This window comes from Phoxinus phoxinus (assembly GCF_949152265.1).
Source record: "Phoxinus phoxinus genome assembly, chromosome: 1".
Classification (NCBI taxonomy): Eukaryota; Metazoa; Chordata; class Actinopteri; order Cypriniformes; family Leuciscidae; genus Phoxinus; species Phoxinus phoxinus.
Window position 1 is genome coordinate 7,569,738 of NC_136876.1, and position 25,567 is coordinate 7,595,304.

Below are 25,567 nucleotides of genomic sequence, written 5' to 3' on the forward strand. Positions count from 1 at the left end.
GGGTCCCTCTCCCTGCAGGATGTCTCAGCTGTGCTAGAGGCACACGACTCTGGAGGTGTTAGCCGAGTGAGAGGCACGGGACCAGATATTCCGCAGCTTGTCAGTGTCGACCAGAATGCCTCCCTACCAAGGAGTGAACTGATTAATCTTCAAGAACAGGACGACGTCTTGGGCAGGGTTCTCTTTTACATCCAGCGTCACAGGAGACCCACTAGACGTGAACGTGCCAGTGAGTCTCGTGGAGTGATGAAAATGTTGAGACACTGGGCCAAGCTCTCCATCAAAAACGGTATGTTGTACAAGGCAAAGAAAGACAGGCAAATGAACATGGCAATCCACCAGTTTGTTGTTCCAGACTCCCTCAAGGCCCAGGTTCTCTCCGGCCTCCACGATTCAGCTGGTCATCAGGGACAGGCTCGCACACTCTCTCTTGCCAGGCAGAGGTTCTTTTGGATAGGGATGGAACATGACATCATCAGTCATGTGAGGAACTGCTTTCGCTGTGTGGTTGGGAAGACCCCAGAGCCCAATGACCGTGCTCCTCTTGAAAGCATTTACACCTCGGAGCCGATGGAACTTGTGTGTATCGACTTTTGGACTGCTGAGCAGTCGGACAAGAAGTGTGTGGATGTTTTGGTTGTTACGGATCATTTTTCAAAGCTGTCACATGCATTCCCCTGTAAGAATCAGTCAGCAAAGCAGGTTGCCCGTCGTCTGTGGAATGACTTCTTTTGCATATATGGTTTCCCAAAACGCATCCATTCGGACCAGGGAGCAAATTTTGAGAGCCGACTCATTAAAGAGCTCCTGGAGATGGCTGGTGTCCAGAAATCGCATACCACCCCGTACCATCCTATGGGAAATGGAGTTGTCGAGCGATACAACAGGACTCTTGGGAACATGATAAGGGCACTGCCTCTCCATTCCAAAGCCAGGTGGCCACAACTGCTTCAGATGCTGACATTCTGCTACAATTGCACTGAGCATGAGACAACAGGTTTTGCGCCCTTCTTTCTCATGTTTGGGAGGATTCCACGTCTGCCTGTTGATGTTTTGTTCCAGCACACCCTCCCCAGCGATGTTGTCGTTAGCCACCGTGAGTTTGTCTCTAACTTGAAACGTGACCTGTCTGAAGCTGCACGTATTGCCTGCGCAAACAGTCGGACAGAGCAGGCTCGACAGGCAAAGAACTACAACCGTAAAGCAAAAGGGTCTCCTCTCACTGTTGGTGACAGAGTATTGCTTGCAAATCGTGGTGAGAGAGGGAAGAGGAAAATTGCAGACAAGTGGGAATCCACAGTTTATGAAGTTAAGTCTGTGAAACCTGGAATCAATGTGTATTGTATCAGTGATCCAGTGACATCCAGAGAAAAAGTTGTTCACCGAAACCTCCTACTCCCGGTGAATTTCCTCCCAGCAGGAGGTCACAACATTTTGGAGTCGAGCTGTTCATCAGATAAAGAAAGTGGACGAAGTGACCCTGTGGTTCCTGTTCACGTGCAGGACAGTGAGACAAAGACACTTGAGTGGTTACTGCAAATGGATGAGGCTAATGATGAGGATGCTACAGCCAGCCATCCCAATTGCTCACCTGTTGTAGCTGTGAGTGCCTCTCTCTCAGAGACTGAAGTGAATGTGGTACCACATGCTGTGAGTGAGATTTTGCAAACCCCTGTTTCATCAATATCTGCTGAGCAATCACCTTCCCCTGGACCCTCTGCAGAATGTGTGGTGTCTGAGGTAGAGGCCTCCACGTCCTCAGTGGAAAGGGCTCATTGTGTCCCCTCCCCTGAACATATAAGTGACGCACAGTTAGGTGCATTCGCACAGGACCACATAGTTTGCAAACAGCCACCTCCACTATGCACTAGGGCAGGTAGACCTGTTAAGCCCCCAGCTCGGCTCATTTGTGAAATGAATGAACAGGTTGTAGATGACTCAGCTTCAACAGTTGATTCTTTGTTTTCTTTTGTGAGGAACATGTTTTCTGGATAGATTGCTTGTGTAGGTACTGGTAGATGTCTTAAGAGTTTTTTTGCACTAGTTTATTTGAGGTATTTGACAAGAATCTACCATTGAGCAATGTTTACAATATGAGAGGTGTACACGGCATCTTTTGTGTCTTTGTTGGTATGGGGCTTGGCTTCCCCCTTACTGACTTAATCCCAAGTGGAAAGTTTCTAACTGACTTGAAACGCATTATGCTCCTAGTACGAACTGTTTGTGTTTAGTATCTTTATTTATTTTTATTTTTATTTGTGCCCCAATTTAGCAGGATTTAAGGGGGGTGTATGTAACATAGTTAAAAAGGTTCAGGTTAAATCCTACTAAATGGGATTATAGTGCCACCTGCTGTCATAAAGTTGTACCTGCAACGAACGCTAGTAATGACAAAGGATTATGGGTAATCCTCAAAGCAACGGAGGATTTTCTCTGAGGTAACGTGTTTGTGAATGTCCGTAGACTAAACAATGCTAACTCACTTGAAAAGCATGTAAAAGTTTAGCTAGATTTCTTTGATTGAATAATATGTGTTGTTGTTTAATTTCGCCATGTTTTTATAAAGTCAACCATCTGGTCATGTGCTTTATAGCCGATAGAAAGTCTCTCCAGTATAGCTAGCTAGCTAGCTAATATTAACATGATGCCGTCTTTCCAGACAGAGCATGCGCTGTTTGTCTACATGAGATGACTATTCACTGTTGTCCTTTGTCATGAATGCAGGTATGTTATGTATGTTGTTATAAAGTGTTGTAATGTTTGAACATAAGATTGAGGTATTTTCTGCTGTTTGTCTGCCTCCTGGATTGTAACGAAGTTACATAATTGTTTACAAATAACTGTTAATATAAAATGGAAAGGTAACTGTAGGAAATCTGTATAATTACATTGTTTTATGTTGGTTCCTCCTTGCAAGACTAAGAGGAACAATTTGGTGTGTTTTAATTATTTAGTTTATATGAGTTTAAATCCACTATACGATCAATGTGTCAAACTACTTTATTTTTGTATTGAGCTTTAAGAGCAGTACATACAGTAATCTTTAAGAAAAAGCAACGGAGGATTTTCTCTGAGACAGAGCATGCGCTGTTTGTCTACATGAGATGACTATTCACTGTTGTCCTTTGTCATGAATGCAGATATGGAATAAACCTGCTGTTACCACAAACCTGACGGCATCCGAGAGATTTAATGAGGCAGAAGACATTACAAAGAGGGGTTACACTACAAATACAAATGGTCCCCAGTAGATTCATTCTATGGACTTTGGTGATGTTGCCTTTTTTTTTTTTTTTTTTTTTTTTTAGCTAGTGGCTCCTAAAGGTCAAGATTTGTAATTTGTACTTCTGAAAACAAAATGTTCAATGATTAAAAATAATATGATAAGGACAAATGTTCATGAGTTATTGTGATTTTTGGGGGGTGGGGTAAACTAAAAAAATTAATAAATAAAAATTATACTAATACTGTAAATGACAATACGGTAATAATACTCTAAATGCAAATACAGTAAACGGTACAGTATACTGTAAGTGAAAATACAGTAATAATACTGTAAACATTTTACAGTAAATTACTGGCATCCAGCTGCCAGTAATTTACATGTAAAATTAACAGCAATCTATTTACAGTGTATAAATATGTAAAAAAAGGTATATATATATATATTAGGGGTGGAACGGTACACATAAGTCACGGTTCGGTTCAGACATCACGGTTCGGTACGAGTTCGGTACAATGGAGGGAAAAGCAAGACAAAAATGCAGAAGGCAATTTTTTTTATTGTGCATGTCTCAGTCTGTACCACAGTCTCTCCCCTGAGCTAGCTGACAGCCTGTCCTGAAGTGTGTAAAGTAAGATGTAAACAGTAAACAATAAACAATAAATACCTCCAGACTCCATCTGTAACTTTGGGTGCGCAAGGCCACATTTCGCGTGGCTGTGTGCAGTGCACGGCTTTTTTTTTTTTTTAATTTGGGCCGAATCTGGTCGAGCATGTACATCTCACAGCACCGGCACCCAGTTCTTGCTTCAAATTAGTTGCTTTAAAAAAATGGATAGGAGAACGTAACCTACAACTAAATTAACGTTACATATTTTCGAAACATTTCTATTTAGTTTTGTGAACCTTTTTATAAAACATGGCCATTTATTTTTATTTAAAGGGCTTATGTCTGCTGTTGTAGGCTCATTTTGTTAATGTAACTCTAATGTCACAGGGAATAATCTGGTTTACTTGCTTTACACGATTCTTTTGTAGTGTGGTTTTGGTGTATTAAAGTGTTGTACTAAAATAAACATTCACGAATGTACCTTACTTCTTCTCGCCGCTGATTCCTGATGGTTTAGAGGACAATTACACCGAGTCGCACCCTGTCATTTCAAAGAATAGTACACCGGCGAGCGCGAAGTAAATGCCTCGTCCATTTGGGGAGGCAGGCGGAAGTATAAACAAACCTAGCTTAAGGCGGAGCTACAGATTAGGTGTCCATAAACCCGCGTATCTAACAGTAGTTCTGCATTACATTCATTAATTTGCACGCGAGTTTATAACATTTTAACCCCTGCCCTTGAGGAACTCTCTGCACGTCCCTCCACTGTATGGATCTTCATGTGTATCTTCAGGTGAGTTTTAATAGTGAAACTCTTCCCGCACTGATCACACTTGTAAAGTTTTTTCTCGTGTGGATCCTCTCGTGTCTTTTCAGAGATGATGACTGACTGAATCTCTTGTCACAGTGTGAACACTTGTAAGGTTTTTCTCCAGTGTGAATAATCTGGTGCCGTTTTAAACACATCGCTCTAGTAAAAGTCTTCTCACACTCAAAGCACATGTACTCTCTCACACCAGTATGAGTATTCTGATGTATATGTAATTATTCCAGCAGTGAAAAACTCTTTCCACACACAGAACATGAATGTGGCTTCTCCTTCGTATGAACTGTCAGGTGTTTCTTCAGGTGTGATGCACAGAGAAATGTTTTGCCGCATTGATCACATGTGAACGGCTTCACTCCTGTGTGGATCCTCGTGTGAACATTAAGGTTTGATGATTTTATGAAACTCTTTCCACACAGTTTGCATGTGAACGGTTTCTCTCCAGTGTGGATTCTCAAGTGACACTCAAGACTTGGTCTGGTTGTAAAACTATTTCCACACTGAGTGCAGGTGAAAGATTTCTTGGCTCTTCTTTTCTTTAAAAATGTATTTTTAGTCTTTGAGCGACTCAAAGGTTTCTCTCCAGGTTTGACTTGATGTTCCTCCTTCACTTCTCTCAGTTCTTCTCTCTCCTCCTTCACTTCTCTCAGTTCTTCTCTCTCCTTCACTTCTCTCAGTTCTTCACTCTCCTCCTTCACTTCTCTCAGTTCTTCACTCTCCTCCTTCACTTCTCTCAGTTCTTCACTCTCCTCCTTCACTTCTCTCAGTTCTTCACTCTCCTTCACTTCTCTCAGTTCTTCACTCTCCTTCACTTCTCTCAGTTCTTCACTCTCCTTCACTTCTCTCAGTTCTTCACTCTCCTTCACTTCTCTCAGTTCTTCTCTCTCCTCCTTCACTTCTCTCAGTTCTTCACTCTCCTCCTTCACTTCTCTCAGTTCTTCTCTCTCCTTCACTTCTCTCAGTTCTTCTCTCTCCTTCTTCACTTCTCTCAGTTCTTCTCTCTCCTTCACTTCTCTCAGTTCTTCTCTCTCCTTCTTCACTTCTCTCAGTTCTTCTCTCTCCTTCACTTCTCTCAGTTCTTCACTCTCCTCCTTCACTTCTCTCAGTTCTTCTCTCTCCTTCACTTCTCTCAGTTCTTCACTCTCCTTCACTTCTCTCAGTTCTTCACTCTCCTTCACTTCTCTCAGTTCTTCACTCTCCTTCACTTCTCTCAGTTCTTCACTCTCCTTCACTTCTCTCAGTTCTTCACTCTCCTTCACTTCTCTCAGTTCTTCTCTCTCCTCCTTCACTTCTCTCAGTTCTTCACTCTCCTCCTTCACTTCTCTCAGTTCTTCTCTCTCCTTCACTTCTCTCAGTTCTTCTCTCTCCTTCACTTCTCTCAGTTCTTCACTCTCCTCCTTCACTTCTCTCAGTTCTTCACTTCTCTCAGTTCTTCACTCTCCTCCTTCACTTCTCTCAGTTCTTCTCTCTCCTTCACTTCTCTCAGTTCTTCTCTCTCCTTCACTTATCTCAGTTCTTCTCTCTCCTTCACTTCTCTCAGTTCTTCACTCTCCTCCTTCACTTCTCTCAGTTCTTCACTTCTCTCAGTTCTTCACTCTCCTCCTTCACTTCTCTCAGTTCTTCACTCTCCTCCTTCACTTCTCTCAGTTCTTCACTCTCCTCCTTCACTTCTCTCAGTTCTTCACTCTCCTCCTTCACTTCTCTCAGTTCTTCTCTCTCCTTCACTTCTCTCAGTTCTTCTCTCTCCTTCACTTCTCTCAGTTCTTCTCTCTCCTTCACTTCTCTCAGTTCTTCACTCTCCTCCTTCACTTCTCTCAGTTCTTCACTTCTCTCAGTTCTTCACTCTCCTCCTTCACTTCTCTCAGTTCTTCACTCTCCTCCTTCACTTCTCTCAGTTCTTCACTCTCCTCCTTCACTTCTCTCAGTTCTTCACTCTCCTCCTTCACTTCACTCTCCTCCTTCACTTCTCTCAGTTCTTCACTCTCCTCCTCCACTTCTCTCAGTTCTTCACTCTCCTCCTTCACTTCTCTCAGTTCTTCACTCTCCTCCTTCACTTCTCTCAGTTCTTCACTCTCCTCCTTCACTTCTCTCAGTTCTTCACTCTCCTCCTCCACTTCTCTCAGTTCTTCACTCTCCTCCTCCACTTCACTCAGTTCTTCACTCTCCTCGCTCTCTTCCATCAGGTCTGAAATCAAAGAGAAAGTTATTTCATTTTGAGTACAACAAAAATCATTCAAAGAGAGGAATATGAAGTGAAAGGACATAAAAAAAGTGATCTGATGTAATAACAAAAAGTACTATCCATAAATGAGGTACATTGATCTTCTAATAATTATTTTAAAAACATTTTAGACACAAATCCCATGTGTCTGTAGCAAGAACTATTTAATATATTTGATCACTGACACAATTATCTAATGTAATATTAGCATTACAAATGATAAAATAGTGTCATAATGTTGATACAAATGTTTAGATTGATCTTCAATTTATTTTATTTAAAACTTTTTAATTATTACAGTCCAGTCACACCAGACTTTTCATTCCAATGACTCTCATTCATACGCATGTGAACGTGGGCTACCAGAAACACAAGTTTTACAGCGTTCCAGTTCAAGTTGGAAAGCCAATTAATTATTGGTCATTTATATCATAAAATAAATAGACATTTGATTATTCTATTAAACTCTTTACATTATATTTTACTGGTTCGTTTGGATTCCAGTGTCATTTCAAGTTTCACTCCAGCCAATAATGCTGATCTCACGGTCACAAACTCATATGTCTGATTATTAGTCGAAGGTTTTGATTAATACTGGGCGGTAAACCGGTTTCAATTTTCAATTTAGATCTCCGAAGGCTACTAATTCCTTAGAGTTAAAATCCGAAAGGAGTTGCATTAAGGAGGGCAGAGCACCGCTAACAGCTGAAGGTGTCCTGTAACAACCAACGACCGCTATACAAAGTGATTTAGAGACTTCAAGCTCCAAGGCTAAAAATTCAAACTGTTTAACTAACGATATTGATAGCAATACATTAACTTGATACTGGTTTTTGATGTAGATTGCTACACCTCCACCTCTAGGGCGGTCAGTCCTAAAAACACTATAACCGCTTATATTGATTTCTTTATCTGAAAACCGATTTACTTAACCAGGTTTCAGACAAGACAATTACATCAGAATCTGTAGAGTGAGCCCAGATACGCACCATATCCATTTTAGGAACAAGACTGCGTACATTCAAATGAAAGAAACCAAGACCAGACCTTTCTTTAAAATCTGCTGGGGGTGTTAAAGCCTATAGGGGTGTCTGGGCCTGGGTTTGGCTGCTCATTTCCTGACATCAACAGTAATAAAGCTATTAGATATTTTAGCTTAAGTGATTTATTGTACGATTCATTGCTTCTCCGATCAAAATTGGAGTCTTGGAGCACACAAGAGATCGTGGTAAAGTTGTCACAAAGCGTCATGACACTAGACAGACAGACCAAGTCAACAGTGTCAGAAGGGAAGAATAGGGGCAAAGGGAATAATGCGATATTAAGTGAACCGCCAAATGCACACGTGACCTTATATGATTCACACGGTATTGGAAGCACTGTACTGGAGTAGCCATTCCAGTAATAGGATATAATAAAGATAAAAATAATAAATGAGATAAATAAGGACAAAAAAAAAAAACAACAGAGAGAGAGGCAAGGAGCAACAACTTCTTCCTCTCCATGCCTGTCGCACCACCCAGACGTGGAAAGACAGAATATTATGTAGAACCCGGGCAGCCAAAAACAGGCCTAGTTATAGTAAGAGTCTAGGTCAGCGACGGAAAAACCCAGTACGGGTTATCCGTTTCTCCACGGCGACCAATGATGTTACGTGTCGTCACTCGTAAACAGGAAGCCCGGCGAGTGAAGCAATGCTGCAGGTAAAAGAGTTAAATCAAGACCAGACGTCTCTAGAACATCAGGCTACATCTTAAAAACCAGCAGTAAGAAACAAAATATAAACAAATAACTTTCCTTCATTATGAAGAGATCAAGCACATCAAACTCAGTGACACGTCTGCACTCGAGCTCCAGCAGGTAAGTAGGCGCGGTTCCAGGTAAATTTCCATACCTGCTTGTGCTTGATGGTCGTAACCACTTGTTCAGACGGAGATTTTATGGATACCGTGCATTTTCAGACTGAACTGCTAGGACTAGCGCAGTGCCAGTTCACTGAGAATGTCAGTCCTGACTTAAACTATATGGTTTTGCGTCATAAAACAACCATAGAGTATGACAGCAAGTCAGACAGAAAGACATGCTGCCATCTCGGAATGACCCAATGGAATGTCCTTACAATGTTTATATATATATATATATATATATATATATATATATATATATATATATATATATATATATATATATATATATATATATATATATATTGCAAATATTTACCATTTAAATATATTTAACCAGAAAAATCTCAATTATATTTATTCTCCCCAAGCCGTAATACCTGACGTCTGAAGACACATAATGCACGTTTTTTATTGACTGGGATCACAGACTCGGGGAGTTCACACCTTGTTGAGGAACAGGAGGTTATTTGGATGGAAAAAGGAAAAAGCATCTCTAAACTCTCTTCTATTTAATTTTTTCTGTTTCTGTTCTGGAAATGAGAGCATTGAACCAGTCGCACTGAGACATTTCTAATGATACCAAACATGTAAAGTACATTATATTCTCATGATCACTCTGAGTGAACTGAGTGAAGGGGAGAATGGGTAAAGGAACTGAAGTCGGGAGAAGGAACGAATGAGAAGGAAGGTCATGAAAAAGCATTCCTGCATCTTCACTCTGCGGCTGTGAAACTGAAGCATGTGTGTGTTTGTATTGTCCGTATCTCAGAAGATCAAAGTATCTGAGGTTATTTCAGCCTTACACTGTTACTCTAATTTATGATAAATACAACTTAAATCAGATATTGCTTAAGTTACGCTTACAACCCTGTCAGGCATTCTGGAAATGTCATTTACTTGATACAGTTTACTGTTTATTGCTTAAAAAAAAAAAAAAAAAAAAGTATAAACTATATTGAGAAATATCAAAAATTTCGGTAACATTGCAAAACCTTGTGAACCAAATATAAACCAGAGCTAAAATTATACTTGGTTTGATGTTGACAAAAAATATGAACATTTCTCCAACCTCCCTCTACTGAACATTTGTTGAAAATCTGTATCATTTCATAGTTTAACTGTTTATCTAAATCTGAAGAAGTGCTTAAATGTTTCTAACATGAATGTTCTCCAGCATCATGAATGAATGAAGAATAAACACCAACCTCTTTGTTCTTCAGGATCTTCAGTGTGTTTCATTCGGCAGGGTTCTGGATCACTCGTGTTCTCACTGTCCTCTTTAATAAACTCAGTCTCTGCAGATTTCAGCTCTTCCTGATGCTTTCATGCTCGTCTCCACTTGCAGCTGATGGGGATTTACAGCATTTACTGGGGAATTGATGTGGGAGGAGCTTCACTGACCATGTGGCTGATGTGGGAGGAGCTTCACTGATGATGTGGCTGATGTGGGATGGGCTGATCTGCCAAAATCAGAAATATATCAGTATTGAGTTTGTTTTAATATGGTCAAAGACCAGATCTGATTGATATTTAATTTACAAAAGTGATTTTATATACATATAAGAACCAGTAAATCTCCCAGTAAGTTTCAAATAACTTTTTTGGAAACAAAATGTCAGAATATAGGTGAAATAATGCTGGATCATCATTCAGCGTAACATGTAAAAATGAAACAACATAATTATTTTTACTTTTTTTCTGAAGAGATCATAAAAAAATTCTTGCTGACAAAAAAGTGGTTTGAATTATAGTGGCAAAGTATAAAGACTTTGAAGAATGATCATTTAAGCATTTATACCTGTCTGTCTATCGTAAAGCAGTTTTATTTATAATTCATTTATAATTATAATTTATAATTTATAACATTATTCTGTTTCTTCATTAAAACAATGGCAGATATCTAGAAAAGTAGTAAAGAACTGTAAGAAAAACATTTAAAAGCATAAAAGGCAGAAATAAATGTACACATAGTAACCAACAAATGCCCTCAGTCTGCTGACACCAATGAAACAAGCTTTAAGTGTCAATTTACAGGAGATCTGGAGACATCAGCATAATAAATGAGGTGAAAACAGGAACTATTGTCATGAAATAAAGAGTGTTTTCAGCAGATCTGTTAATATTGATGAGCCTCAGACTATCAACACTCATTCAACAAGCCATTCAGGATCATCAGCAGATCATCTCACTTTATTCTGAGCGTTTGCTGCTAGAAACACATTATTTGAGTCAGGATACACGATAAAAGCATATAAAACTGCTCTGATATAAGCATATAAAGACAAAACTGTTATTTCTCATAATATGACATGGATCAGTCATTTGTATGCTAGTGCTATTCATTTTCTACTCCATGTTATTATTTTTTAAACAAAATAAATTCAAGATAGATTTAAACCTTCAGAGTTTTTTTTTTTTTTTTTTTTGCAAACATACTTTACAACTTAAAAGTACTTTGCTCAGTTATACAGTAACTTGAACAAATAAGCAGAAGTCAACCTGCAATTCCAAACCAGACCAATTGGACTGAATATCGCTATCCGGATCCATTCTGAATTATTAAACACAAGAAAACACAAATGAAATATAAAAACATTCTGAATGTGTGGTAATGTCTGCTAGTTCACTTGCTTTGGTCTGGACCAAATACAATGTTGATTTATTTTTGGTTTGGTGTGGTTCGCTTTCACACTGCCCTTTTTGCAAGTGAACCAAAATTTGTAAACCAAACCACATGTGTGCTAAAGTCATCAATTCATTGGACAGTAATTCTCAAGCAGGGAAAAGCAGGAAATGCAAAAACAGTTTTTATTCTTTTAATGATTTGGTGTTATCAGCTACTAACGCAATATGAAGAAACGTCTCGGTTACGTATGTAACCCTCGTTCCCTGAAGGAGGGAACGGAGACGTAGGTCGTGACCGACCAATAGGAATCTCGCTAGAGAGCCGATCTACTTCGAGTGAAACTAAACGAGCCAATACACATTGGCGTGCAATCATTTGCATCAGCTGCGCAGCCTCGCAGCGCGGGTATATAACGAGCAGCTGGTGATTGCACTGTAGTTTTTTGCTGAGGAGCCAAGCCGATAAGCTGGCTGCCCCGGCGGGCGGCAGCAGATGTGGCGACGGGACCTACGTCTCCGTTCCCTCCTTCAGGGAACGAGGGTTACATACGTAACCGAGACGTTCCCTATCAGTCGGTCACTACTACGTAGGTCGTGACCGACCAATAGGAATCCCTACCAAAGCGCCACAGCTGCTGCACCCCATCCAGCGCCCTGTGCAAGCCTCTACACCTTCTTGCCTGGAAGGACGATAGGAGGCGGCTTACACAGAGTGAACCTGTCACTGTTGTTCCGTGATAACCCATACAGTGAGATTATTGGATAACACTGGGAAAGCGTGCCCGAACTGAAGGAGGGGAACGCTGCGGAAGCCACATTCTCAAGGAGTTAAGTGGAGATAACATATGGACTAACCCGAGGGTTGTACAGCATATGAGTAATGGGTGACTTAGCCCAAGGGAAAGACACGGGCTTCCGTTTAGGAGCAGCCGTGGAGAATATACACATATGGGATCCCCGTAGGGTCACACATATGGGACCCAGCCTATATCCGGTTCTCAAGGATTCAACGGATACAGGCCTGGCACCGGACGCTCCGCCATGTCCAGGCCGAGGGTGTTTGGAGGACTCACAGGTTTTTCACACTGGAGAATAAGGGTGCACAGTAGGGTGCAGCAAGCCGACAAAGCCGGGCCTCTCAGTGCTTCTACCCGTCTAGGGTGAGAACACGGGAGGAGACCGGCTCTACACGTAGGCTATAGTATCTAGCGAACGTGTTAGGTGTCGCCCAGCCCGCAGCTCTACAGATATCTGTTAGCGAGGAGCCACGTGCCAGCGCCCAGGAGGATGCAACGCCTCTCGTGGAGTGTGCATGCAACCTAAGCGGGCAGGGCACGCCTTGAGCTTGGTAAGCCAAGGCGATGGCATCCACCATCCAGTGGGCCATCCTCTGCTTGGAGACAGCCTTCCCTTCTGCTGGCCTCCGTAACAGACAAAGAGCTGGTCTGAGGTCCTGACGCTTTGAGTTCTGTCCACGTACATACGCAGAGCGCGAACGGGACAGAGCAAAGCCAGGGCTGGGTCTGCCTCCTCCAGGGGCAGCGTTTGCAGGTTCACTACCCGGTCCCTGAAGGGAGTGGTAGGAACCTTGGGCACATAGCCAGGCCGGGGTCTCAGTACAACATGGTTGTCACCCGGCCCGAACTCTAGGCACGATTCGTCGACCGAAAATGCCTGCAGGTCCCCTACCCTCTTGACAGAGGCCAGTGCAACCAGCAGCAAAGTCTTCATGGAGAGAAGCTTTAAGTCTGCTGATTGCAATGGCTCAAAGGGAGCATCCTGAAGTGCTCGAAGCACCAGGGAAAGGTCCCAAGAGGGTATGGAGGGGGGTCGAGGAGGATTTAATCGTCTCGCCCCCCTAAGGAACCTGACGACCAGGTCGTGCTCCCCAACTGTTTTGCCATCTATGTGGTCGTGATAAGCTGAAATAGCGGCAGCATGTACTTTGAGGGTGGAGGGAGACAGCCTTCGCTCCAACCCTTGCTGCAAGAAGGAAAGCACGGACCCTATCGAACATCTTCGGGGGTCTTCTCGGCGAGAAGAGCACCACTCGACGAACAGGTTCCACTTCAAGGCGTACACACGTCTCGTGGACGGCGCCCTTGCAGAAGTGATGGTGTTAAGTACCTCTGGGGGTAAGTCACCTAGAACCTCCGCATCCCGTCCAGGGACCAGACATGGAGTTTCCAGAGGTCTGGACGCGGGTGCCACAGGGTGCCCCGTCTCTGAGTCAGAAGATCCTTCCTCAGAGGAATGGGCCAGGGAGGGACTGTCACGAGGAGCATGAGTTCTGGGAACCAAGTCCGGGTGGGCCAATAGGGAGCCACCAGAAGGACCTGCTCCTCGTCCTCCCTGACTTTGCACAAGGTCTGTGCAAGTAGGCTCACTGGGGGAACGCATATTTGCGGAGGCCCCGGGGCCAGCTGTGTGCCAGTGCGTCCGTGCCGAGTGTTCCCTCGGTCAGGGAGTAAAACAGCTGGCAGTGGGTGGTTTCTGAGGAGGCAAACAGGTCTACCTGAGCCTCCCCGAACTCTCTCCAAATCAGCTGAACCGCCTGGGGGTGGAGTCGCCATTCTCCCGGGAGCACAGCTCGTGATAGCTCGTCGGCCACACGGATGAGCACTCCGGGGACATACATGGCTCGAAGCGACCTCAGATGCTTCTGACTCCAGAGGAGGAGATGGCGGGCGAGTTGCGACATGCGACGGGAGCGTAGACCACCTTGTCGGTTGATGTACGCAACGGTCGCTGTGTTGTCCGTACGGACCAGCACGTCTCTGTCCTGTAGCGGCCTCTTTAGGCGGCTCAGAGCGAGATGTACTGCTAGCAACTCGAGGCAGTTGATATGCCAATGCAGTTGGGGAGCCGTCCACACCCCTGACACTGCATGCCCGTTGTACGTGGCGCCCCAGCCGGTGGCAGAGGCATCTGTGAATACCGCAGCATGCCTGGACACCTGTTCCAAGGGCACTCCTGCCCGTAGGAACGAGGGATCTGACCACGGGCTGAAGGTCTGGCGGCACGCCGGTGTGATTGCCACCCGGTGAGTGCCGTGATGCCACGCCCATCTCGGGACTCGGCCGTGAAGCCAGTGCTGAAGCGGTCTCATATGAAGCAGCCCGAGCGGGGTTACCGCTGCTGCCGCTGCCATATGCCCCAGGAGCCTCTGAAAAAGTTTCAGTGGGACTGCCATCCTGCCTTTGAACGTGTTCAAGCAGTTCAGCACCGACTGAGCGCGCTGCTCTGTGAGGCGCGCTGTCTGTGCGACCGAATCCAACTCTATACCGAGAAAAGAGATCCTCTGCACGGGGGCGAGTTTGCTCTTTTCCCAGTTGACCTGAAGGCCCAACTGGCTGAGGTGCCTGAGCACGAGGTCCCTGTGTTCGCATAACTGATCTCGAGAGTGTGCTAGTATGAGCCAGTCGTCGAGATAGTTGAGGAGGCGAACGCCCTGTTCTCTCATGGGAACAAGGGCCCCCTCCGTGACTTTCGTGAAGACACGGGGAGACAGGGACAGCCCGAAGGGCAGGACCTTGTACTGATATGCTCGACCCTTGAACGCAAAGCGCAGAAACGGCCTGTGTCGAGGAAGAATCGAGACATGAAAGTACGCGTCCTTCAGGTCGATCGCTGCAAACCAATCTTGGGGACGGATGCATCCGAAAATGCGTCTCTGCGTGAGCATTTTGAACGGTAGCTTGTGGAGGCTCCGATTCAAAACTCGCAGATCCAAGATCGGTCGTAACCCACCACCTTTCTTGGGTACAATGAAGTAGGGACTGTAGTGTCCTGACCTCATATCGGCTGGAGGGACCGGCTCTATCGCGTCCTTCGCCAGTAGGACTGCGATCTCCGCACGCAAGACATGGGCATCGGCTGCTCTCACTGTAGTGGAGTGGATGGCCCGAAACTTGGGGGGACGCCGGGCGAACTGAATCGCATAGCCGAGCCTGATGGTCCGAATGAGCCAGCGAGACGGACTGGGGAGCGCTAACCAGGCTCGCAGAGACCGTACAAGCGGGACCAAAGGGACCGAGGCGTACCCGGAGTGGGGCAGCGAGGTGGAACACAGGGACGCGGCCCGGGAGGCTCTCTTGGGGAGGCGGTCCGTAGCGTGGTCTAAGTGTGCTGTGCAGCACTTACCTGGTTCCACGAGGCAGGAGGTGCAGGAGGCGGCTTGGTTGCGTTCTCGAACCACACACTGCGTTGCCCGCTGGCGACAGAAGAGGCGGATGAGGGTGGTGAGGATTTTCTCCTCCCACTACTCTCCAGACCCTCTTCAGACCCAGAGATAGAGGATCTGCTCTTTTTTTTTTGAGAATTTGGGAACCACTGTGACTCCAGTGGTGGAACAGAATTTTGACTCAAAAGATTAGTTTCCCAGCCCTCTACTGGGAGAGAGCAGCTCCACCCATCTCCGGGTCACCCGTCTCGAGTGATTGTTTCACCGACCACTTAAACAGTGGTTGAGACGGGTGGTGTCATCCTCCTGCAGCGGACACAGTAGAGCAGGCTGTGCCGGAGTTTTATCTTTTTTGCAGGGGATGACACCCTTGGCGACGAGTAGACTGAGGGGCAGCCCACGAGGTACTCTGGTGGTACGTCAGGGGAACCGCTTCAGTCTGCTGCTGACTGTGGAGAACTGCTGGGCCAGTTCTCAACAGTGTCGCTGAAAAGGCCACCTTATGAGATGGAGCATCGAGAAAGCGTACTTTGACGAGCTCTCACACCTCAAACAAGGACAGCCAGGGGGGTTTCTGGACCACCAAGGTGGACATCGTCTGATCGAGGGCCAGCACTGTGACTTGAACACGGTCAGTCGACAAGCGCAGCTCAACCCCGGCTCAGAACTACCCTCGTGCAATAAGAGTGCCTTGGCCTCGCATGCAGGGTAGAGGTGGCCTGCCAGAGGCACAACCACCCCACCATCGAGGGTAGTGAGAGAGGTGAAAACTTTATGCAGAATTTGGCACTTTTGGCGTTCCATATTTTTGGCACCAATATAGCTCCATACTGCTAAGTTTTCAATGCACGTCCGAGAAAGACCCGGGAAAGCATGGCTGTCCGCTCTGAATCTGATTCAGCATAAGCACACACACTATTACAGTGGGAACTTAACATCATCCTCATTTCCAGAACGAAACAGCCCCTCTCTCCGATGTAGCAATCGACATCTGCCCTCAGCTGGAGCCTTGAATGAAACGCTAGGTTCCTCCATCTTTTTTTTTTTTTTTTTGAAGGACCAGCAATCTCATCCAGAAGCTGCACAGCTTGTGATGCGCTAGAGAGGGAGGGGCCCTAGGGGGTTGGTTCCCCGAAGGAGAAGCCCTCAGCTCTCAGGATCACCCAAGCTATTCTACTGAAGTAGACCTCTCCTGGTGGCCACCAGGGAGGGCGCTACAACGGAGAATAGACATGGGGACCGCGCACCTAGAGCGCCGAGCGAGCGCTGGGTTGCCGTGACAACCCGCGCTGCAGCCCGGCAGCTCGACGGCACACGACACGCTGGTGTCCCAGAGTGTCGAGCAGACCTGCAGCTGTGCTTTCACACACAAGCAGCGGCTGGCCAACAACAGAGGGGACTCAAGCTTTTCGGAGAAAGCAGAGTCAACCGGCGTGCCGACGTGGTCATGTTCCCGTGCGAAAACATGAACCACCCACGAACACAGTCTCACATGTTTCCCAGGCATGCGAGAGAGTGATCGTGGCCGTCAGTGAGGACAGGAAACGACCGCAACCAGAAACACACGGGTGGAATGTCATCTTTAGAAAGACGCAACTCACACCCATGTAAGCTCTTTCAGGTGAATGCTCTTCTTGGTACTGAAGCACGCAGGGGAACGGTCGCAGCGGACACAGACAGGAATGTGCAACCTGTCGTGCGCTGTCTCTCTTCACGGCGGTCTTACCAGCCGTAAGAACGGCTATTTAACGCTCTTGGCACACCGTTACCAGATGTGAAAACAGCTTTTTTTTTTTTTGCTTAGTAACACAAAAATAAAAGAGAAAATAAAGTCGACCCCGCTGCCGCGCTGTATCGCCCGCACCAGACACGAGAGATCTTCCTGAAGAGCTTGCTCGTTGTTTGATCACTCAATATTAGATAGATTAAACAGCATCGGTTGGCTCCGAAGCAAAAAGCTACAGTGCAATCACCAGCTGCTCGTTATATACCCGCGCTGCGAGGCTGCGCAGCTGATGCAAATGATTGCACGCCAATGTGTATTGGCTCGTTTAGTTTCACTCGAAGTAGATCGGCTCTCTAGCAAGATTCCTATTGGTCGGTCACGACCTACGTAGTAGTGACCGACTGATAGGGAACTTATGAGCATCATATGATACAATGTCATACCATGTTGTAATTAGGATTTTGCGAAGACGAAGATGTGCTGCACAAGAGGTTTACTGTTAAAATGATTTTATTTTTATTATTTCTAATGTTATTATTATTATTGCATTGAGACGTAGCTGCATTCTACTATACAACCATATTTGTCACAATTTCTTTTAGTCAAGCCGAACATTTATTCTGACAGTTGCTGTTAACCTTTGAGTTTCTGTGTCTATGATATGACGAGTTTTTCTCAGGTGAAACAGTAAAATGCTCATGAAGTGACTCTCAGAGCGGCTCTGGAGCTGAAGTTCAAGCATTCATATAGTGAGGCGGCAGAGGATGAAAACACAGCGAGCGTCACGAGTGCTTCAGTGTGTGTGTGTGTGTGAGGTACAAATCAATTCAGAGAGACACACAGAACATGCAGGATTTATATTTAAACACTCTTTTGTGCTTTAATATTCACAGACACTAGTCTATATCATGATCTGATTTAATTGAAGTCTATACTGACCGGCTTTTGATTTATTCTGAAAAAAAATTATAGATTCCGTGACATTCCTCGTTGTACAGTAAATTCCGTTTTTATGACTGGATTCTGCGATTTAGTCCACGTTTTCCGTTTTTTATCACGTTTTCATAATCGGAATCGAAACTAAAATTCAATTCCTTTCACAGCCTTATTGCTGGCTCGCAGTTAATCGTTTTTCAAATACGTCAGCACACATGAAAGACACATGATAGAGACACCATATATTTTGCCAGTCATCACAATCATCTAGTAGGCAGTCATTGCTGTAGGCAAGGCGAGTTTATTTATATAGCACATTTCATACACTATGACAATTCAAAGTGCTTTACACAGAAAGGAATTAAAATAAATCACAAAATAAAAACAGTTATAAAAGGAATTAACAAATATATATGATACAGTTATCAAAGGAATTAAAAGAGTAAAAACATGATACATAGATACACTTCTTATCTGGCAAAACACCGGTGTATCATATTTTTCACAACTCCCAGTTTAACTCTGAGATTTTCCCATGGTGATTACACTGTAGTTTTAACATTTTACAAAGACATAAAAAAGATATCAAAGATCACAATCTTGATGATTCAATTGAAAAGTAGTTTGTCTTCAAAATCACGTTATAAAATTGTCAGAACGCCCAATCGGTCCTGTCACTCATCATGGCTGTTAGGAAACTAATTGGTTTCTCCACTCAGTGGTTTCTCCAGCGCGTGGATCTTCATGTGTTTCTTCAGGCGACTTTTAATAGAGAAACTCTTTCCGCACTGATCACACGTGTGCGGCTTCTCTCCGGTGTGGATCCTCTCATGTGTTCTCAGAGATGATGACTGACTGAATCTCTTGTCACAGTGTGAACACTTGTAAGGTTTTTCTCCTGTGTGAATTCTCTGGTGTTGTTTTAAATTGTTCAATGTAGTAAAAGTCTTCTCACACTCAAAGCACATGTACTCTCTCACACCAGTGTGTGTTTTCTGATGTTTATGTAAATATTCCAGCAGTGAAAAACTCTTTCCACACACAGAACATGAATGTGGCTTCTCCTTTGTGTGAACTGTCAGGTGTTTCTTCAGGTTTGATGCACTTAGAAATGTTTTGCCACATTGATCACATGTGAACGGCTTCTCTCCGGTGTGGATCCGCATGTGAACATTAAGACTTTGTCTCTGAGCGAATCTCTTTTCACACTGATCACACATGAACGGCTTCTCTCCAGTGTGGATTCTCATGTGACTCTTAAAGTATCCTGAATCCCTATAACTCTTCCCACACTGATCACATGTGAACGACTTCTCTCCAGTGTGAACTCTCAGGTGATGATCAAGATTGCGTTTGTTTGAGAATCTCTTTTCACACTGATCACACATGAAAGCCTTTTCTCCAGTGTGGATTCTCATGTGACTCTTAAGGTTTGCTGTTTCCGTGAAACTCTTCCCACATTTATCACATGTGAACGACTTCTCTCCAGTGTGGATTTTAATGTGATTTTTTCTTTTCTTTAAAAATGTATTTTTAGTCTTTGAGCGACTCAAAGGTTTTTCTCCAGGCTTGACATGATGTTCCTCCTCCACTTCACTCAGTTCTTCACTCTCCTCGCTCTCTTCCATCAGGTCTGACATGAAAGAAAAATATTAATTTAATTTTCAGTACATCAAAATAATTCAAATAGAGAAATATGAGGTGAAAGGACATAAAAGTAAGCTCTGTAAAAAAATTACAGTGAAACTTACAGAAAAACTATGTAAAATCCCTACAGAAAAGTATTGTAAACCCAAAAACATATATATATTTTGTTTAAAGGGTCATGAAACCCTGAACCAATTTGTCTGAGATTTCAACAGAGGTATGTGTGCTGAACACCATTGAAGACAATATTAGCATCTGTTAGATTTAATAGTAGGGGGGAAATTGTTAAATCTTAGTTATTTTCGATGCGATACGAAGTCCCGATGACTTTGAAATGTCTGAAACCCTGTCCGTTTTATTTGCCAAATTTCTATGTCACTGTCCATCTTTATTATGGGGGTTCAGGGGGCGCATAGATCTAGGCTATGTACAGAACGTTTTTTTTAACCGGAAACTTAATCAACTTAAAATATATTTTATAATGACATTATTATACATGTACATTAATATGATTTGAATAGAATTACAATTACTGTTGGCTAATACATGTAGCAGGGCATTCAGTTAGCCTACTTTTGAAAGAACAAAAATAAGGTGTCAGTGTATTTCATTAGACTTTAACTTTGCCAGCTATAAAAGAACCTAGCATTTCCTCACGTTTTACCACTGATTTTTAGTGACAGTCGATATGCATGGGCCACTGGAAATGCAGTTTAACTCACTTCCGTGTTGGTTTCAAGAGAGAGACGTGGAGGTTGCCGCTTGACACACACACTCAGCTGATCCTCATCATATCAGCGCTCGCGCTGCACACACACTCAGCTGATCCTCATCATATTAGCGCTCGCGCTGCGCGCGCGCACACACACACACACACACACACTCAGCTGATCCTCATCATATCAGCGCTCGCGCTGCACACACACGCTGTTTTCTCTCACTCACTCTACCCGCAGCCGTTCCTCATTGTAATCAGCATTTACGCTGATATTTCTCTCTGCTTCCTCAGGTTATTGTTGAACGTTGAGTTTAAGCTCTGATTCTGCAAAGCGCATCATTTCAACTCTGACGAACCCGGCACTAAGTTCAGTTGGATTATCCTCCAGTATGGAACCATAATTGCCGATGTAAACATCTGTACTTTTTTTTCTTCTTCTCGTGTATTTGTTATTTTTTTGTGTTTTGTTACTGTTAGTGTTTTGAACCATGTGTGTCCTTAATAAAGCTTTGATATGTTACAACCTGGTTCTAGTAAGAACTTTTTCCATGGATACCTCGTAAAGCTCTGTTAGCTCAAAGTACCACAACAGTTATTAAAGATAAATCTAGATCTAGACACCAACCTGCTTGTTCCTCGTGTTTTATTATTCTCCAGGGTTCTGGTTCACTTACTCGAGTTCTCCTCAATCTCCTCTTTAACAAACACCATCTTCTCAGTTCAGTTGCTGCACCTCCAGATATTCCTGCTCGATTCAAAACTTCTAGTCACGTGAGGACGATAATATTACAGTCATTTACTGACCCGACTCAAAATTGGCATCTTTCTATAGTTTTAACCTACAGTTATAACAGTTTGTATGGCCAGTAGCGCGACAAACCACCAGATGTTAAGATGCAAATGAATCTTCTTCCTCTGAGGTTTAATGGCGGTCGGCAAACAAAACATAGTGACTTACCGCCACACACTGGACTGGAGAGTGAGATGTGGGCAAAGTCATTTTGTAACTGAGCGGTAAAAGACTTTGCCTACGTTTTTTTTCCCTAAGTCTGCCACCTGAACATGTGCAAATGCATTGCATAGAAAGCCATCGAATGAGCCAATAATAGCGTTTTATTTTTATTTATTTTTAAATACAGAAAGTCAAACACACATACATATAATTGAATGAGTCAATAACAGCAATTAAAAAAAATATATATATATATATATATGCTAATAAGCCACTGTGCAAAACTCTCTCTCTCTCTCTCTCTCACACACACACACACAAGGTTTTTAACTCAAAGACCAGGAGAGACTCCACGTTATGTGGCAAATCCGGAGCGTGTTTTTATGCTGGCCCACCGTGGCATGATGATGCTGTTTCTGAAAGGAAGTTCTTAATATTACTAATATTATTTTTATTAATATCCATGTTCAGTTTGGATGTGGCTCTTATAACCAGAGTTTTGCAGTGTTATATCTGTTTTTATAGTAGCCTATTTCTTATTTTATGTGTGGAGTTATTAATCTAGGGTGGTTGGTATCTGTGATATTCTGACATGACTTAAACAATATTTAAATTCACTACCAATCTGCAAGTTATTTTTATTTATAATTTTTTTTAATACATGTGTGTTTATGTAAGCTTTTAAAAAGAAGAGTCCAGATATTCCCAGGATCATCTATTAATGATGTTGTCCTTTTAGTAATAAGCTAACATTATCTTATCCAGCTGATTAATTTCAATTAATTGAGGAACTGACTCTCTACGAAGTAAACAGGATACTTAATCAGCTATTTACAATACAATAATGATGTTATTATTTTACTCTGATTATGTGGAATATGTGAATTACAGTAGGCTAATTCTAAACTATCTTAAAAAGTTGGTGTGTATTAAAATGTTTTTTTGTTTTTTATTATTGAAACCAATGACTCAAATCATACAACAATCATCACAACAGCATACAACAAAAACGCTTCACAGGATAGATATCACATATCTTTCAACAAATTAACAAGTCATAAATAAAGAACAACAACATGAAAAAAAGAGCAAAAATAATAATAATCTGGAATGGTAAAAAAAAGGCTAAATATTTCTTCCTTTTTCCTATTGACACATTCAAGAATCATAAATTCTTTATATTGTGGTTATGAAAACGGTATGTATGAGGACCCGTCAATCAACGTGTGTTAAAAGTGTGTTAAAGTTACAGATCTGACCACTAGTTGGCGTATCCGCAAATGAGCAAAAAGCATAAACACACTTACACACTTCGTGTCATAAAATTGTGATGTTTCAGGACATGGAAGATTTTTGGTTTAGAGGCATTCTAGGAGCATCTACAACTGTTTAGTGAGCGTGGAAAAATGAGGACCCCCAAAATGCCCTCATTTCCCTGAGTGTCCTCATATTGAAGGTTTGTTATCATAAAAATGTCCTCAGTTGTCATGAAAACAAGAGCACACACACACACAAACACACACACACACACACACACACACACACACACACACACACACACACACACACACACACACACACACACACACACACACACACACACACACACACACACACACACACACTTCAAAGTCAGATAAAAGTCCTACTGCAAGATATGTTGATGCCATCATTGTACTGTTTATTGTTATTCCTCATATTTTAGATAGAAAAGTAGAGGTAAATAAACCTCTAAATTAAAAAAATTAAAAACTAAAAAAAAAAGAAAAAAGAATTGGGTTCAAAAGGTTAAAGGCAGTAGATAGTAACCAACAATTACCCTCAGTCTGCTGTCGCCAATGAAATGAGCTTTAAGTGTCAATCACTGTAAAAAATTGCAGTAAAATTGCTGTAAAATAACAGTAATCTACTCGTCTGAAGTATAAAATCATTGGTCACCCGTAAGCCAATCACATAACGTTTAGTTATTACGTGTGTTATGCGCCAGCTCAGCAGCATCGAACTGCCACTGTAAACACATTATAAATAATGCGAAAACGAAACCATCGAGAGAAATACCGGAGTGAACATGGATGTCAACGACTTTTGTAGATTATGTGATGTAAATCTACGCCCTGCCGGCCTTTGGCCTCCCCAGTTTCTCGCTGACGATCGGCAATATTTGATAAATTAAACTTTTACCAAAACCTGTCGAGAGTAGGGCCACGACATCACCTCCATTCAAAATGTTTACCAAACACTCTTCTTGTTCGTCCTTCAGTTTGGAAATGCCGGGAATATTCTCCACAACAGAGCGAATTGCATCCCTTGTCTCCATATCCGTGATCGTTTTCGATTTCCCCAATCTCAAACTCGCCGCTTAGCATCTATGTCACGGCTCTCAGCCCGCCCTCTGTTCGTAATTGAGTGGAAGTATGAAGTCTGACGTAGTCAGGCTAGTGGTTTTGAGCCAGCGGCGAATGTTGAACAAAGGACCCCCTGATTGTTATGTTGAGAACAGCAAGAGAAAAAACAATCAGATGCTATAAACTGATTGATGATAAGAATATAATCATCATGTAGTGGCTTATCTCACTAATATTGAGTTGTGTAATTTAAAAAATCAGCCAAATATATCAATGCGATTCATAACCCACTAATGTTGTGCACTAGAGGGAGCCACATGACTGCAAAATCTTCAAGATCTGAGTTTAAAGGTGCTGTATGTAACTTTTTTACTCTACTAAAGCTTGAAAATAGATTCATAAAATGTTTGGAAAAAAAAACATTTAAACAAAAAGCTTGGAAGAGCCAGGACATTTTTATATATAACTCCGATTGTATTCGTCTGAAAGAAGAATGTCAAATAGGATGATTTAAGGGTGAGTAAATCATAGGCTAATTTTCATTTTTTGGGTGAACTATCCCTTTAACACGCTTAAAACTGTGGTGATGATCGTGGACTTCAGGAGAAACGCCCCAGCATCATTCCCACTCACCATCATGAACAGCATGAGTCTTTCAGGCTCCTGGCCAGCACCATCTCTCAGGACCTGAAGGAGGAGTTCCACATAGACTCTATTGTCAAAACTACTGACAATGGAGCCAACATTGCAAAGGCCAAATCCATAAATGACTGGGCATGACCGCAGTGTTCTGGGCACTACCATCTCTCAGGACCTGAAGTGGGACAATCAGATAGACTCCAGTGTTAAAAAGCAATGTACTTCCTTCACCAGCTGAAGAAGTTAAACCTGCCACAGGAGATGCTGATACAATTCTGCTCTTCAGTCACTGAATCCTCTGCACTTCTATAACCGTCTGGTTCAGCTCAACCGTCTGCTTGCCGTCTTACGTCACTGACACCAATAAAAGGTACCAGACAAATACTTGTATTTATCCATTAAATAAGTTATTTTTGTTTGACCAGGTTCAGTCCAAACTGGGTTCAGAGAGGACCAGTTCTGTGTGGGTTAAGATGTCAGTTCCTCTTCTTTCTTTCTTTCTTTCTTTCTTCATTAACCACACGTGTTTATCTAAAAACATGTGGTTAAACTAACTGAGTTCTCACACTCAACAGAAACATGTTCCCAAACCTCAACAGTGAGTTCATCGCTCTGAAAATACTCCTGAAAACATGTAGTCACACTAGTGCCACATTGCTCTATTAAAACTAGACCAAAGGTTATTAAAACAGTTCTGGAAGCGCTAGAACTCAAAGCCAGAACACAAAGAGGACAACAGACAACAATCTGTTACTATTTGTTTGTTAACATGTAAAAGACACTGAAAGTATTAACAATTAATGAACCCATCAGTATTGAGTTATATTAGATTGATTTTCCTCTGCTCATGTGGGTTTTGTATAATTATAGGAGTAATTAAAGCATAAAAGAGGAGTGACGACAGTGGATAGCGAGAGAGGAACAGGCCTGGATTTTAAATGTGTTTTGTTATACGTGACAGCAGTCGTCGATGAGGGGCTGCTATCTTTACTTTTTTATTTTGTATTTA

The 25,567-nt window shown here is 42.9% G+C and overlaps 2 protein-coding genes across 3 annotated transcripts in view; one reads left to right on the top strand and one right to left on the bottom strand.

Annotated features, from left to right (window-relative positions):
* LOC307000690 (uncharacterized protein) overlaps positions 1–25,567 on the top strand; it is a 441,581-nt gene that overhangs the window by 75,113 nt on the left and 340,901 nt on the right. The gene's annotated exons all lie outside the window — the stretch shown is intronic.
* LOC307006629 (uncharacterized protein) lies at positions 18,541–21,596 on the bottom strand. 2 transcript variants are annotated; one of them, XM_079627796.1, is made up of 2 exons: positions 21,248–21,596; positions 18,541–19,890 (listed from the first exon to the last, which is right to left on the bottom strand). In XM_079627796.1, the coding sequence occupies exon 2, from the start codon at positions 19,883–19,885 to the stop codon at positions 18,956–18,958; it is 930 nt and encodes a 309-aa protein (XP_079483922.1). In that variant the 5' UTR covers positions 19,886–19,890; positions 21,248–21,596; the 3' UTR covers positions 18,541–18,955. The 2 variants fall into 2 exon arrangements, with proteins under 2 accessions (XP_079483922.1, XP_079483923.1); XM_079627797.1 differs by lacking the exon at positions 21,248–21,596 and adding an exon at positions 20,627–20,714 and having other exon boundaries at positions 18,547–19,890.